Source organism: Loxodonta africana, chromosome 6 (assembly GCF_030014295.1).
Source record: "Loxodonta africana isolate mLoxAfr1 chromosome 6, mLoxAfr1.hap2, whole genome shotgun sequence".
NCBI classification, from domain to species: domain Eukaryota; kingdom Metazoa; phylum Chordata; class Mammalia; order Proboscidea; family Elephantidae; genus Loxodonta; species Loxodonta africana.
Window position 1 is genome coordinate 18,319,122 of NC_087347.1, and position 14,958 is coordinate 18,334,079.

General features: G+C 36.4%; 1 protein-coding gene across 1 annotated transcript in view; it reads left to right on the forward strand.

Annotated features, from left to right (window-relative positions):
• Nucleotides 1-14,958, forward strand: part of LOC100666672 (putative serine protease K12H4.7) — a 64,517-nt gene that overhangs the window by 39,123 nt on the left and 10,436 nt on the right. The window contains exons 4-5 of the mRNA XM_064287393.1: nt 5,090-5,204; nt 13,800-13,998. Coding sequence (XP_064143463.1) covers nt 5,090-5,204; nt 13,800-13,998 — 314 coding nt within the window. The remainder of the gene's footprint in view (nt 1-5,089; nt 5,205-13,799; nt 13,999-14,958) is intronic.

Here is a 14,958-nt window from a genome sequence, read left to right on the forward strand (position 1 = left end):
AGGTCACAGAACAGAACATCCTGATATCAACTCAAATAGAGAAATCACAAAAACAAATTAAGATTAATTTCAGAAAGAAAAAAAAAAACGCTCAAAACAGGGAATCATTGAAGTCAATAAGTAAAAGATCGCAATAATCAAAAACACGGACTAAATACAGGTGGCATAGAACTGACATATGGAGAGGGACACAAGGTGATATAAGACAATACAAGTTAGGTTTTTACTTAGAAAAATAGGGGTAAATATTAAGGTAACCACAGAGGTATAACAACTACACAACTCAAAATAAAAACCAAGAAAAACATAACAACTCAGCAAACATAAAGTCAAACGCTATGAAAATGAGGAACACACAATTTACAAAGAAAAACATCTCAGGACAAAAAAGTAAGTGGAAAAATGAAGTTGTCAACAACACACATAAAAGGCATCAAAATGGCAGCACTAAACACATACTTATCTATAATTACGCTGAATGTAAATGGACTAAATGGACCAATAAAGAGACAGAGACTATCGGACTGGATAAAGAAACACGATCCGTCTATATGCTGCCTACAAGAGACACACCTTAGACTTAGAGACACAAACAAACTAAAACTCAAAGGACGGAAAAAAATATACCAAGCAAACAACAAGCAAAAAAGAGCAGGAGTAGCAATATTAATTTCTGACAAAATAGACTTTAAAATTAAATCCACCACAAAGGATAAAGAAGGATGCTGCGTAATGATTACAGGGACAATTGACCAGTAAGATATAACCATATTAAATATTTATGCACCCAATGACAGGGCTGCAAGATACATAAAACAAACTTTAACAGAACTGAAAAGTCAGAGAGACACCACCACAGTTATAGTAGGAGGCTTCAACACACTACTTTCGGAGAAGGACAGGACATCCAGTAAGAAGCTCAATAGAGACACGGAAGACCTAATTAAGACAATCAACCAACTTGAGCTCATTGTTTTATATAGAACACTCCACCCAACTGCTGCAAAGTATACTTTTTTTTCTAGTGCACATGGAACATTCTCTAGAATAGACCACATATTAGGTCATAAAACAAACCTTTGCAGAATCCAAAACATCGAAATATTACAAAGCATCTTCTCAGACCACAAGGCCATAAAAGTGGAAATCAATAAAAGAAAAATTAGGGAAAAGAAATCAAATACTTGGAAACTGAACAATACCCTCCTGAAAAAAGACTGGGTTATAGAAGACATTAAGGAGGGAATAAAGAAATTCATAGAAGGCAACGAGAACGAAAACTCTTCCTATCAAAACCTCTGGGACACAGCAAAAGCAGTGCTCAGAGGTCAATGTATATTGATAAATACACACATACAAAAAGAAGAAAGAGCCAAAATCAGAGAACTGTCCCTACAACTTGAACAAATAGAAAGTGAGCAACAAAAGAATCCATCAGGCACCAGAAGAAAACAAATACTAAAAATTAGAGCTGAACTAAATGAATTAGAGAACAGAAAAACAATTGAAAGAATTAACAAAGCCAAAAGCTGGTTCTTTGAAAAAATTAACAAAATTGATAAACCATTGGCTAGACTGACTAAAGAAATACAGGAAAGGAAACAAATAACCTGAATAAGAAACGAGATGGGCCACATCACAACAGACCGAAATGAAATTAAAAGAATCATATCAGATAATTACAAAAAATTGTACTCTAACAAATTTGCAAACCTAGGAGTAATGGATGAATTCCTAGAAAAACACTACCTACCTAAACTAACACAAGCAGAAGTAGAACAACTAAATAGACGCATAACAAAAAAAAAAGATAATCAAAAAACTCCCAACAAAAAGAAGCCCTGGCCCGGATGGCGTTACTGCAGAGTTGTACCATACTTTCAGAGAAGAGATAACACCACTACTACTAAGGTTATTTCAAAGCATAGAACATGACGGAATACTACCTAACACATTCTATGAACCCACCATATCCCTGATACCAAAACCAGGTAAAGACATCACAAAAAAAAGAAAATTAGAGATCTTTATCCCTCACGAACATAGATGCAAAAATCCTCAACAAAATTTTAGCCAATAGAATTCAACAACATATCAAAAAAATAATTCACCACGAGCAAGTGGGATTCGTACCAGGTATGCAAGGCTGGTTTAATATTAGAAAAATCATTAATGTAATCCACCATATAAATAAAACAAAAGAAAAAAACCACATGATCTTATCAATTGATGCAGAAAAGGCATTTGATAAAGTCCAAGACCCATTTATGATAAAAACTCTCAGCAAAATAGGAATTGAAGGAAAATTCCTCAACATAATAAAGGGCATCTATTTTTTTTTTTTTTTTTACAAGTCAACAGCCAACATCACTCTAAATGGAGAGAGCCTGAAAGCATTTCCCTTGAGAATGGGAACCAGACAAGGATGCCCTCCATCACCGCTCTTATTCAACATTGTGCTAGAGGTCCTAGCCAGAGCAATTAGGCTAGACAAAGAAATAAAGGGCATCTGGATTGGCAAGGAGGAAGTAAAATTATCTCTATTTGCAGATGACATGATCTTATATACAGAAAACCCTAAGGAATCCTCACGAAAACTACTGAAAGTAATAGAAGAGTTTGGCAGAGTCTCAGGTTATAAGATAAACATACAAAAATCACTTGGATTCCTCTACATCAACAAAAACAACATCGAAAAGGAAATCACCAAATCAATACCATTCACAGTAGCCCCCAAGAAGATAAAATACTTAGGAATACATCTTACCAAGGGTGTAAAAGACCTATACAAAGAAAACTACAAAGTACTACTACAAGAAACTAAAAAGAACCTACTTAAGTGGAAAAACTTACCTTGCTCGTGGATGGGAAGACTTAATAGAAAAAATGGCTATTCTACCAAAAGCCATCTATAAATACAATGCACTTCAGATCCAAATTCCAATGACATTTTTTAATGTGATGGAGAAACAAATCATCAACTTCATATGCAAGGGAAAGAAGCCTCGGATAAGCAAAGCATTACTGAAAAAGAAGAAGAAAGTGGGAGGCTTCACTCTACCTGATTTTAGAACCTCTTATACAGCCACAGTAGTCAAAACAGCCTGGTACTGGTACAACAACTGGCACATAGACCAATGGAACAGAATTGAGAACCCAGATATAAATCCATCCACATATGAGCAGCTGATATTTGACAAAGGACCAGTGTCAGTTAATTGGGGAGAAGATGGTCTTTTGAACAAATGGTGCTGGCATAACTGGATATCCATTTGCAAAAAAATGAAACAGGACCCATACCTCACACCATGCACAAAAACTAACTCCAAGTGGATCAAAGACCTAAACATAAAGACTAAAACGATAAAGATCATGGAAGAAAAAATAGGGACAACGTTAGGGTCCCTAATACAAGGCATAAACAGAATACAAAACGTTACTAAAAATGATGAGGAGAAACCAGACAACTGGGAGCTCCTAAAAATCAAACACCTATGCTTGTCTAAAGACTTCACCAAAAGAGTAAAAAGACCACCTACAGATGGGAATGAATTTTCAGCTATGACATCTCCGACCAGCACCTGATCTCTAAAATCTATATGATTCTGTTAAAACTCAACCACAAAAAGACAAACAACTCAATCAAGAAGTGGGCAAAGGATAGGAACACGCACTTCACTACAGAAGATATTCAGGCAGCTAACAGATACATGAGAAAATGCTCTCGATCATTAGAGAAATGCAAATTAAAACTACTATGAGATTCCATCTCACTCCAACGAGGCTGGCATTAATCCAAAAAACACAAAATAATAAATGTTGGAGAGGCTGAGGAGAGATTGGAACTCTTATATACTGCTGGTGGGAATGTAAAATGGTACAACCACTTTGGAAATCTATCTGGCATTTTCTTAAAAAGTTAGAAATAGAACTACCATACAACTCAGAAATCCCACTCCTCGGAATATACCCTAGAGAAATAAGAGCCTTCACAGGAACAGATATATGCACACCCATGTTTATTGCAGCTCTCTTTACAATAGCAAAAAGCTGGAAGCAACCAAGGTGTCCACCAACAGATGAATGGTTAAATAAATTATGGCATATTCACACAATGGAATACTATGCATCGATAAAGAACAGTGACGAATCCGGGAAACATTTCATATCATGGAGGAACCTGGAAGGCATTATGCTGAGTGAAATTAGTCAGAGGCAAAAGGACAAATATTGTATAAGACCACTGTTATAAGATCTTGAGAAATAGTATAAACTGAGAAGAACACATACCTTTGTGGTTACGAGGGGGGGAGGGAGGGAGGGTGGGAGAGGTTTATTTACTGATTAGTTAGTAGATAAGAACTACTTTAGGTGAAGGGAAGGACAATATTCAATACACGGAAGGTCAGCTCAACTGGACTGGACCAAAAGCAAAGAAATTTCCGGGATAAACTGAATGCTTCAAAGGTCAGCGGAGCAAGGGCGGGGGGTTTGGGGACTATGGCTTAAGGGGACTTCTAAGTTAATTGGCAAAATAATTCTATTATGAAAACATTCTGCATCCCACTTTGAAATGTGGCATCTGGGGTCTTAAATGCTAACAAGCCGCCATCTAAGATGCATCAATTAGTCTCAACCCACCTGGATCAAAGGAGAATGAAGAACACCAAAGTCACATGATAACTATGAACCCAAGAGACAGAAAGGGCCACATGAACCAGAGACTTACATCATCCTGAGACCAGAAGAACTAGATGGTGCTCGGCCACAACCAGTGAGTGCCCTGACAGGGAGCACAGCAGAGAACCCCTGAGGGAGCAGGAGATCAGTGGGATTTTTGTGGTACAATGCATTGATTTAAATGAGAGAATTTTGATAACAGTAGTGTTACATAAATGCTGGATGGAATTATTTTTGTAGACATATTTTTAAAACCTAACATAGGGACCATAATTAATTTCTCCTTCCACAGAATAAATGTTCTAAAGAAATCTAGTATTAATTCATTTTGGATTACTTTCTACATTTGGCTTTTGATGTTGAAGTGAAATGGAACTTCACTTCTGTTTTTCTGTTTTCTTTCCCCTAGGTTATGTAAACGTCTTAAACTTTACTCAGCAATGGACAAAGCCTATTTTCTAGAACGTCTGATTTTTCCTGTTGAGCTCGCTGTTCAGCATAATAAGAATGAAAAGAACGATAAGGTAAAATAGTGAAGAAAGAAAGGGTGGAGAATATATAGAGAAAGAAAGAAAAGCTCACGGAGGTATTCACTAGTTGTCTAGGTGTCATAAATTTGTTGTAGAGAAAGACATACATGGTGTGGGCATATTTTTAGAAATTCAAACAATACATACAAGCTTCCATTCTGAGAATCAAACTACATGGTGATACATGTCAGGTATCAAATTATTAATATGCTACAACTTCCTTGTCTTATTCATCTTTTATTCTAAATACACTTGGAAACTCTTTAAAAAAGGTAGTAATGGATATACCGTATGACAGAATACAACTATTTCAATAAACTATGTCATGTCCAAAAATTTTTTTGTGTCATGTCCAAAAATTTTAGAAAGCTGTCCCATTATGTAGGATTACTCTGAATCTGACCTATTTCATAGCAACAATTATAAGCAAATAGAAAAAAATGAAATTATGTCTTGTGTGGACTGAAGAAAAAGACATGGTGAATTTAAATACTTTGAATAATGCTCAGAAACAGGAAATTTAAAAGAACATTAGAATATGAACATTCTTTTGATCCACTGGATCATGGAATAAGACAGATTTTGAAATGAGAAACTTGTGAACTTTGATATATCTAGAAAAAAAATCACAACTATTTTGGGAGATTGAGAAAGTTCTTTTAGGAATACCAGAGATTAAGGAACATGTATAAAGACTTGGGTACCTAACCAAGGCAGTCTCACCTCCCAGGTCATCCTGTTCTAATCCAGCCAGGGTACCTGCCAAAAAGAGTAAGTAAGGACACACATCTGGTAGAACAAGGGAATAAATTGGTTCATGAGTTGCATTGATTTTTTTATGAATTTTTATTTTGAACTAATTATGTACTCACAAGGAATTACAAGAAGTATACTGAGAAGTCTCATGTTCCCTTCATCCACCTTTATCGAATATTAGGATCTTACTTAAATGTAGTACATTATAAAAACCAATTGATATTGGTGCAATACAGTTAGCTAGAGTACAGATCTTACTTGGATCTCAACAGATTTGTATACAATTTTTTTGCTTTTTTTTTGAGCGGGGTGGCACTTGATAATTATGAGTTGAGAATATTGCAAACATGTTTCCAAAGTCGAAATGGAAATGTCTCTCATATTTTCCTCCTTCTCCCACAGTTTCTCTATATCCTTCTAACACTGTTTCTTTCTTCCCTCCTTGTTTCCATCCTCGCACACTGAGTACCAATTTAGTGCCAGCACTGTACTATGTGGCTGGAAAGATTGGCAAAGACAGACAGCTGTGTCCATGCCTGCCTTCACTATTATCCTTCCCTTATTCTCATTCAGATTCTTAGTGGTTTCTGATCTGTCTTCCTGCATTCTGTCTGTCCCCCAACCCAGTTCTTTGTATATCAAACTCTAGGTTAATCTCCCTAAAATACACCTCTTATCTCACTGCCTCTCTTGCTAAAGAACCCTTAAGAAACTCTTTTTCATGAACAAGATGAACTACTACAAAAAGTGTTAATCTGCTGTTATAAGAAGTCCCATTCTTCCAAAGTTCATGACTTATGTTCTAGCCAAATTCTACAATTTGCTGTTCTTGTATTCACATGAACATTTCCCCTAGTGTTATTCTGGTCTTCTACAATGCCCCCCATTCTTGTTCCTGTCAAAATACATTAAGTGCATTTCAAAAGGCACCCCCCATGAAATCTCTCATGATTACTTCAAGCTGATGCAACTTTTTTTAACCACTGCTCCCCAATCCCCACATTTTATGTGTGATTCTGTTGTATGCATATTTTTTTCCACCTCATTTGGTGCTCTATGGGGACATTCCTCCTACTACATCACACCCTTCTTTAGAACCGAGACTCTGCCTGGTTCCCATTCAGTTTTTCTTTTTCATCCGGAGAAGGAACATTGGTTTGGGTCAAGATTAATCTCCATGCCCCTCCTCCACAGTTTCTTTTTCTTGTTATCTATGTGACTCATAGCAAAATATCACATGATGTGGGTATTACTAGCTCCAAAGCACTTGGACCTAATGCATCTACTTCGTGGGATATTTTAGCAGTTTCCTTATACTACCTCAACAAAGTATCACAAAGTGGATGGCTATAAACCACATAAACTTAGTTTCTCACTCTTCTGTAGGCTAGAAGCTGGAATTCAAGGTGCCAGCTGGGCCATGTACTCTCTGAAGGCTCTAGGCAAGATCCTTTTTAATTTCTCTCAGCTTCTGGTAACCTTTGGCATTCCTTGGATTTCAGCCTCGTCATACCGCCATCATTACATGCCTCTTTTCCCTTCATTATTACATGTCTGTCTGTCTGTGCCTATTCCCCTCTTTTATAAGACACCACTCATATTGCATTAAGACTCACCTACTTAGGTAGGACATCATGTTAACTTTTCTGATAACATCTTCTAAGACCCTATTTCTAAACAAGATCACATTTACAGAAATTATGGTTTAGGACTGCAAACTGATGTTTGGAGGGACAAAATTCAACCCACAATAGGGATTCAATAATAGTATATGTGGAATGCCTAGCAAAGGAAATATTTGTAAAATTAAACCTTAAAGTCTTGGTAGAAAATCATCTTTGTAAGAAAGGAAAAATAGAAATGGTAATTATGGCTGACTTTGAATAATTAGTTTTTTTGTTTTTTTTTTTAGTTTAGTGATTACTTTAAGAAACCTAAGATCATTTGGGTTCAGAATCCACTGAAAGCTGAAGTCATTGTTAGAAACAGCTGCACCTAAATCTTGGCAACACATGTTGGGAATAACAAAGTCAGGCTGGGGAGCAGAAACTCCCACTGTCTTTTCTCCCTCCGCCAAAATTACTAAGGGCCTGAAAAAATAGAACCATCCACACCCTACTTTCTTGTACCCATCCTCCTCTACACCTGGATATTATAGTTACACAGAAGAGATGAAGGTCAAACTTTCTTCCCTATTCTATTTGGAAATAGTTTTTGGAGAAAATTCTTGATTGTTTCTAAAGGATCATTCTTGGAAAGACTTGGCTGGTGATTTGTGATTTGTATATCTGTTTTTTAATTTGAATTTCATGCAGGATTTTTTTATTACTTAATAATTAGTACTTATTTAGTAATTTACTCTATATGCATTTTTTAAATCTCTGTAATGGTATGCTATGCCCATTTTTCACCAGAATTAAAATAATACTTCAGGTACAGATAATTCTCTGTGACAATGCGTAAGTGTTAATTTCTTTCTACTCAAAACAATGAAGAATTTCCTGACTTTGTAACTGTCGTGCTTGGTCTCCAATTTGGTTGTCAGGATCTCTCAGCAAAGATAACAAACCTTCCAGGACTTAGAACCCAGATATTATATCTCTAGCCTCCAATGGTCTGGAAAACAGTTTAGAGATTATTTTTGAGGCTGATAGTTGTTTTGTCAGGCCAAGATCATGCAATTTGATCTTTTGCAAATGTAAGAGACTTGTACCAAAATATGTTTCCCTAGAAATGAACCTCCAAGGGCCATGACCTATTCTATATTGTTAATGAATAACCATAATAATGAGATAATGATATTAATAACAACTTCCACAGGCCAAGGGCTTATTCTTTCCCAGACTTTGTGCTAAATATTTTATATTTTTTTCTAACAAAAATTCTTACAGTATCTCTATGTTAGTCCTATATTACAAATGAGGAGCTCAGGCTTGAAATCACTGGCCCAAACACCAGTCTACTAAGGGGCTGTATCAGGATTTCAGTGTGAGTTTCTGTGAATAATACCTATATGTTGACTACTGTAATAATATATACATTTTCTTAGCTTCTTTTTTAAAAGATTACAAATTAAGTTAACAATTTAACCTCACTGGCTTTTTTTTTTTCCCTCTCTCTCTCCCTCTGTCATGGATAATATCAGATTTAATGATCACAACTATGATGCAGCACTCTATAGGACAGGTGCATGCACTTTATCTCATTTACTCTAAGATACTCTCGTAGGTGGGCAATGTTATATGCACCTTTAAAGATATGGACCCCAATCCTCAGAGAGGCCAAGTGACTGGTCTACAGTCACATAGACAAAATGAGGCAGAGCCAAGATGCAAGACTGTTCTGCAGATGATGGCAGGATAGTGTCTTCCTGAAAGAACCCTTAAGGAAGCTAACATGCTCATTAAAATTCAAACTTTTACCTTCACAGGGTGGGTTCTTTCCCTCAGTACCTGTTGGCTTGGTGATTTCAATGAATGACACCCAATAATTTCTTGAGGTCTGCTTTGGAGTTAAGAAGTGACTGCAAAGGGCTTGGTCAAGGATAGATTTTACTCTTAACGTTTTATTTTTTTTTTTTTACATTTCCCAGATTATTATTGTTTGTAAGAGACTTTATTGTACCTTTTGCTTCATGGCTGAAATATCAAAATATACTTAGGAATATGTGGATTGCCAACTACACATTTAAAACCCTCAGCAGAGAGTTTTCTTATGCAAAAATCTACCTTTTTTCTGTTAATACGTTAAAATTGGATTTGGAAAAATTTTATATGCTTTAAGGGAAGGTGAGGGGATTGAAATTAATGCAGTTTTTGTTCTGCTGAAATAACATACAACTCTAGTAAGAAAATTCACATTTATATTTGACCGTTGAAAAGCCTAGTAGAAGAGAGGGATATGTATTAATCCCTTGCCATCTAACGTGAAGCCATGAACACAGATGATGCTCAGACAATTATGGATTTTTCAAGGCTTTTTCCCTCATTCAAGCAAACACTGCGACTCTGTTCCTTCTTTTAACAGGGTTTTAGCTATGCCAAATCAAACCAAATCCTGTGAAATGCCACTGTATAGACCGCACGGTGAGAGCAGTTTTTTCTTTCAATATCAGCATCCAAGGGGGTTCACCTGTACTAGAATTTCTAAAATTAAGATGAAGACCAATTTGCAGCACAGTTACCTGAAAGGCATGTTAAAAATGCAGATGCCTTGGTCTCACTGCCAAACCTCTAGAGTGGGAACCACGCTTCAGTTCCTCAGGTGATTCTTATGGAATTTAAGTGGAATTTAAGACTCTATCTTCTAAACTAACTGTTCATGTCCATCCTTTTAAAAAAGACATGGATTGGACTAGACAATGGGTTGGAGAGGGATGCTGGTGAGGAGTGATCTTCTTAGATCAGGTGGACACTTGAGACTATGTTGGCATCTCCTGCCTGGAGGGGAGATGAGAGGGTGGAGGGGTTAGAAGCTGGTGAAAAGGACACGAAAAAAGAGAGTGGAAGGAGATAGAAGGCTGTCTCATTAGGGGGAGAGTAATTGGGAGTGTGTAGCAAGGTGTATATGGGTTTTTATGTGAGAGACTGACTTGATTTGTAAACTTTCACTTAAAGCACAATAAAAATTATTCAAAAAAAAAAAAAGACAAAAAGTCAAACCCATTGACGTTGAATCAGTTGTGACTCATAGCGACCCTACAGGACAGAGTAGAACGCTTGGCAGCAGAGCTCTTAACCACTGCACCACCAGGGATCTCCTTGCCCTTCCCCATAATCCCACAATAGGGAAGTCCTATTAAACATGAGAAAAATGAGTTAAAAAAGGATAAATATGTTTCTTTTCTCACACTCATTTTCTCTAGCAACCCTTTCTGTGTTGGTATCCAGCTTCAGATTTTCTGTGCAAATGTAGGGTTTAATCAACTAGTTGCTGTCATGTTGATCTAACTCATAGCATCTCCATGTGTGTCACAGTAGGATTGTGCCCACAGAATTTCCATTAGATGATTGTTTGGAAGTACATTGCTAAACCCTTCTTCTGAGATGCCTCTGGGTAGACTTGAATCTCCAGCCTTTTAATTAGCAGTAGAGCTTGTTAACCATTTGCACTACCCAGGAACTCCAAGTGTGGCATTAGGGATTCCTAAATCCACAGACAATTCACTAAGTGTAAATCAAGGAGTATATAATTCTGCCAACAGATTTGACCTTCATCCACATTAAAACTTTCATGGTTCTTAATAGGTAGCATATTTGAAATAAAAATGTTACTGATCTTTTAAATACTTTTCTACACAGACCTGTAACCCTCTGAAAAAGACAATCAACAAACATGTAAGAGTTCAATATCTGATCACATTCCACGATTAATAGATATTATCATTTTTTTTTTTTTGGATTGTCTCGACTCAAAAAATATGTGTGTATATATACATGGTGTTTATTGAACAACGTGATAATCATAGTACCATTGAGCTGTATGTGTAGATGGTAGAAATGGCAAATGTTCTACTTCGTATACCATTAGCACAATTAAAAAAAGTGGAAGAAGAAATATAATAATTGTAATGAAAATAATGCTGCTTCTTATTGAAAGACCTGTGTTCCAGGCATTATCTTAAGATTGTTTTCATTTAATCCTCACAGGAAACTTATGAGTTATTCTGATTAGCTTATTCTTATTGTCCACATGCAGCACATGAGCAAACTAAGGTTCAGGAAGTTAAGTAGCTAAGTCAGTGTCACACATCCAGTTTTACTGACTACCTCTTAAACACTGCACATCCTTGCCACAAGTTCTTCAGACATGTTGCTCCCCTTTCCCACAATGCACTCTAATTTTTTTAATTTTGGTTTTTATTGTATACATATAAAAACCTAACTTTTGCATCTCAACATTTTTCACATGTACATTTCAGTAAAAAAAAATAACATAAATATGTTGTGTAACCATCACCAATATCCATTGCCAAATTTTCCATCTCCTTAATCAAGAACTCTGTATTACCTAAAAAATGATTCTCCCCTTTCTCTTTCCCTCTTTGCCCTGTGACCACTATTAAACACTAATCTCTATACCTTTGTCTATTATAGATACTTCATATTAATTAAATCATACAAATGCACTCTACTTCTATTTATTTAAACCTTACACCATCTTCCAGGTCCACCTCAATTCCTACCTCCTCAAGAAGCTTTTCTCATGATTCTACTCCTCTCAAAATTCTCTCACAATTCCCAGAGTCTCTAATTACTGTTTTCATATTTTATGTACCTTTTCTTCAACTAGATCCTTAGTCCTAGTACACCTGGTACACTTTTTATACCTCCCACATGTTCTCGAATTGCTCTGGTAAGTTACTGCATGCTTAATCAAAGCTTACTTATTGGTTAACTCTTCCAAACCAAATATCGACACAAATACCAAAAGTCTTAAAGCAAGTGCTTTTATGAGCTATGTGTCTTGCACGAGGGAGGTTGACTCGCTTCTAATAGACTCTGCAACCCATACAAATGAGCTGATAGTTTTCAGGAGTTGATCTTCGGGCCAAGTCACCAAAGATTATTTGTAATTTGAATTGTAAGCAATCACTTAAAGCATTGAAAATAATTTTGGTGTGAGTTTGATTTTTCCTGTTGAGACCACAGTTCAGCATAATAAGAATAAAAAGGATGATAAGATAAAAAAAAAAATGAAGAAAGAAAGGGGGAAGACTATATAGAGAAAGAAAGAAAAGCCCCAGTAAGTATTCACTAGTTGTCTAGGTGTCAAAAATTAGTTGTAAAGAAAGACACACATGGTGTGGGTGTATTTTTAGGAATTCAAACAATACATACAACCTTCCATTCTGAGAATCAAACTAAATGATGATATGTCAGCTATCTAATTATTAATATGCTACAACTTCCTCATCTTACTCATCCTTTACTCTAAATACACTTGGAAACTCTTCAAAAATGGAATAAGGGATACACTATAGGACAGAATACAACTATTTCAATAACCCATTTCATGTCCAAAATTTTAGAAAGCTGTACCATTAAGTAGGAGTACTCTGAGTCTGACCTATTCCATAGTAACAAGTATAAGGAAATGGAAAAAAAATGAAATTTTGTCTTGTGTGGGCTGAAGAAAAAGACATGGTGAATTAACACTTTGAATAACTCTCAAAAGCAGGAAGTTAAAAAAAAATTTGAATATGAAGATGTTAATGTTTCTAACACTTTTGATCCACTGCATCATGGAATAAGACAGATTTTAAAATGGAAAACTTGTGAACTTCGATATAGCTAGAAAAAATCGCAGCCTTTTTGGGAGATTAGGGATTATTTTTTTTCTTTTTTAAAGGGATGCCAGAGATTAAGTAACATGTCCAGAGACTGGGTTACCTAACCAAGGTAGCCTCACTCCCCAGGTCACCCTGTTCTAACCCAGACATGTTAATTGCCAAAAAGAGTAAGTAAGGACAGACATCTGGTAGAAAAAGGGAATTAACTGTTTCATGACTTGAATTGATTTTTTTTTTATTTTGAACTAATTATGGGCCCACAAGGAATTACAAAAAAAAGTATACCGAGAAGTCTCATGTTCCTTTCATCCACCTTTATCCAATATTAGCATCTTACGTAAATACAGTATATTATAAAAACCAATTGATTTTGGTGCAATACGGTTAGCTAGGCCAAGTCACCAAGGACCATTTGTAACTTACTTGAATTGAAAGCAATCACTTGAAGCATTGAAAATAATAATGGAGCTCAATTCCATTTGGAGCTGAAAGCCATCCCATGTATATTGTCTTAAGGATAATCAGAATCTTGATTTTTGCAGGGAGAACAGCTTTCATTCAGCATGGATGAACTCTGTGATGCAATGGCTAACACCTCACTGGGTTCACCGTACCACAGATATGTTAGAATTATACTTTTAACGTACAAGGATAAATATTCGCCTTGCTTTGCTGCACATTACAGAACGAAACTGAAAATCCTCTTGGACACTTCCATCAACCACCACGATCCTAACATAGGTAAAGCATTATCTGGTGAAAATGAAAAGTGACAAAATAACCAGAGCTAAGTGGTTTCCTCAAGGATGGGAACAGAGAGTGAATGAGTCAAAGAGCTGGATATACACAGATTAAACTACTTTAGTAAAAGATTCAGAAATTCCAAATGCTTAGGATTGCAAGAAACAGAACGCAGAAAGTTGACTGGTAGTATTTTTTAACACTAATCTAGCATCACCGTTGCCAACTAAATACTTCACTCCACTTCAGATTCTATATAGAGTAGTTCTCCAAATGTGGTTGCACTCTGAAATGACCTAATCTGTTGCCGTCCAGTCAATTTCCATTCATGACAGCCCCATGTGTTACAGAAAAGAAATGTACCACAGGTTTTCTTCACAGTAAATTTTATAGGACAAGATCACGAGGGCTTTCTTGTGTGGCACTGCTGGGTGGGTTCAAATTGTCAACCTTTAAGTTAGTATTCAAGTAAAAATCATTTGCACCACCCAGGGACCCTCTCTCTATCATTAGCCTGTTTGACATCCAATGTAACTACAACTTCAGGCTATTTGTAGCATGAATAGTTCTTAACATGTTTAACTAAATTGATCAAAGACATGTGAATCTTTGACATAGCTGCTAGACTTTAAATGAACTGAACATCTCAGTTATTATCCACAAATTGATGAATTGATCCATATCATCCCACCAATCTTGGTGACCTCTGGGGGAGAAGTTGTAGTCATAGCGTGACTGAAGAGGTGGAGATGGTGAGGCACGGGGGCATTGAGTGTGCATCCTTCCATCAAGAAACTTCATAGAGAAGAGCCTGTGACATCCTGAAGGGGAGTTAACTGGAGGCAGATGCAGATAGAATGGAGCATGTTCCAGTAGAAGCTGGAAAATGAGGGTGGAAAGAAGGACAGAAACGAGGTACTCATAGAGCTGGTCCTGAGGAAAAAAATTAGGATTCCTTTA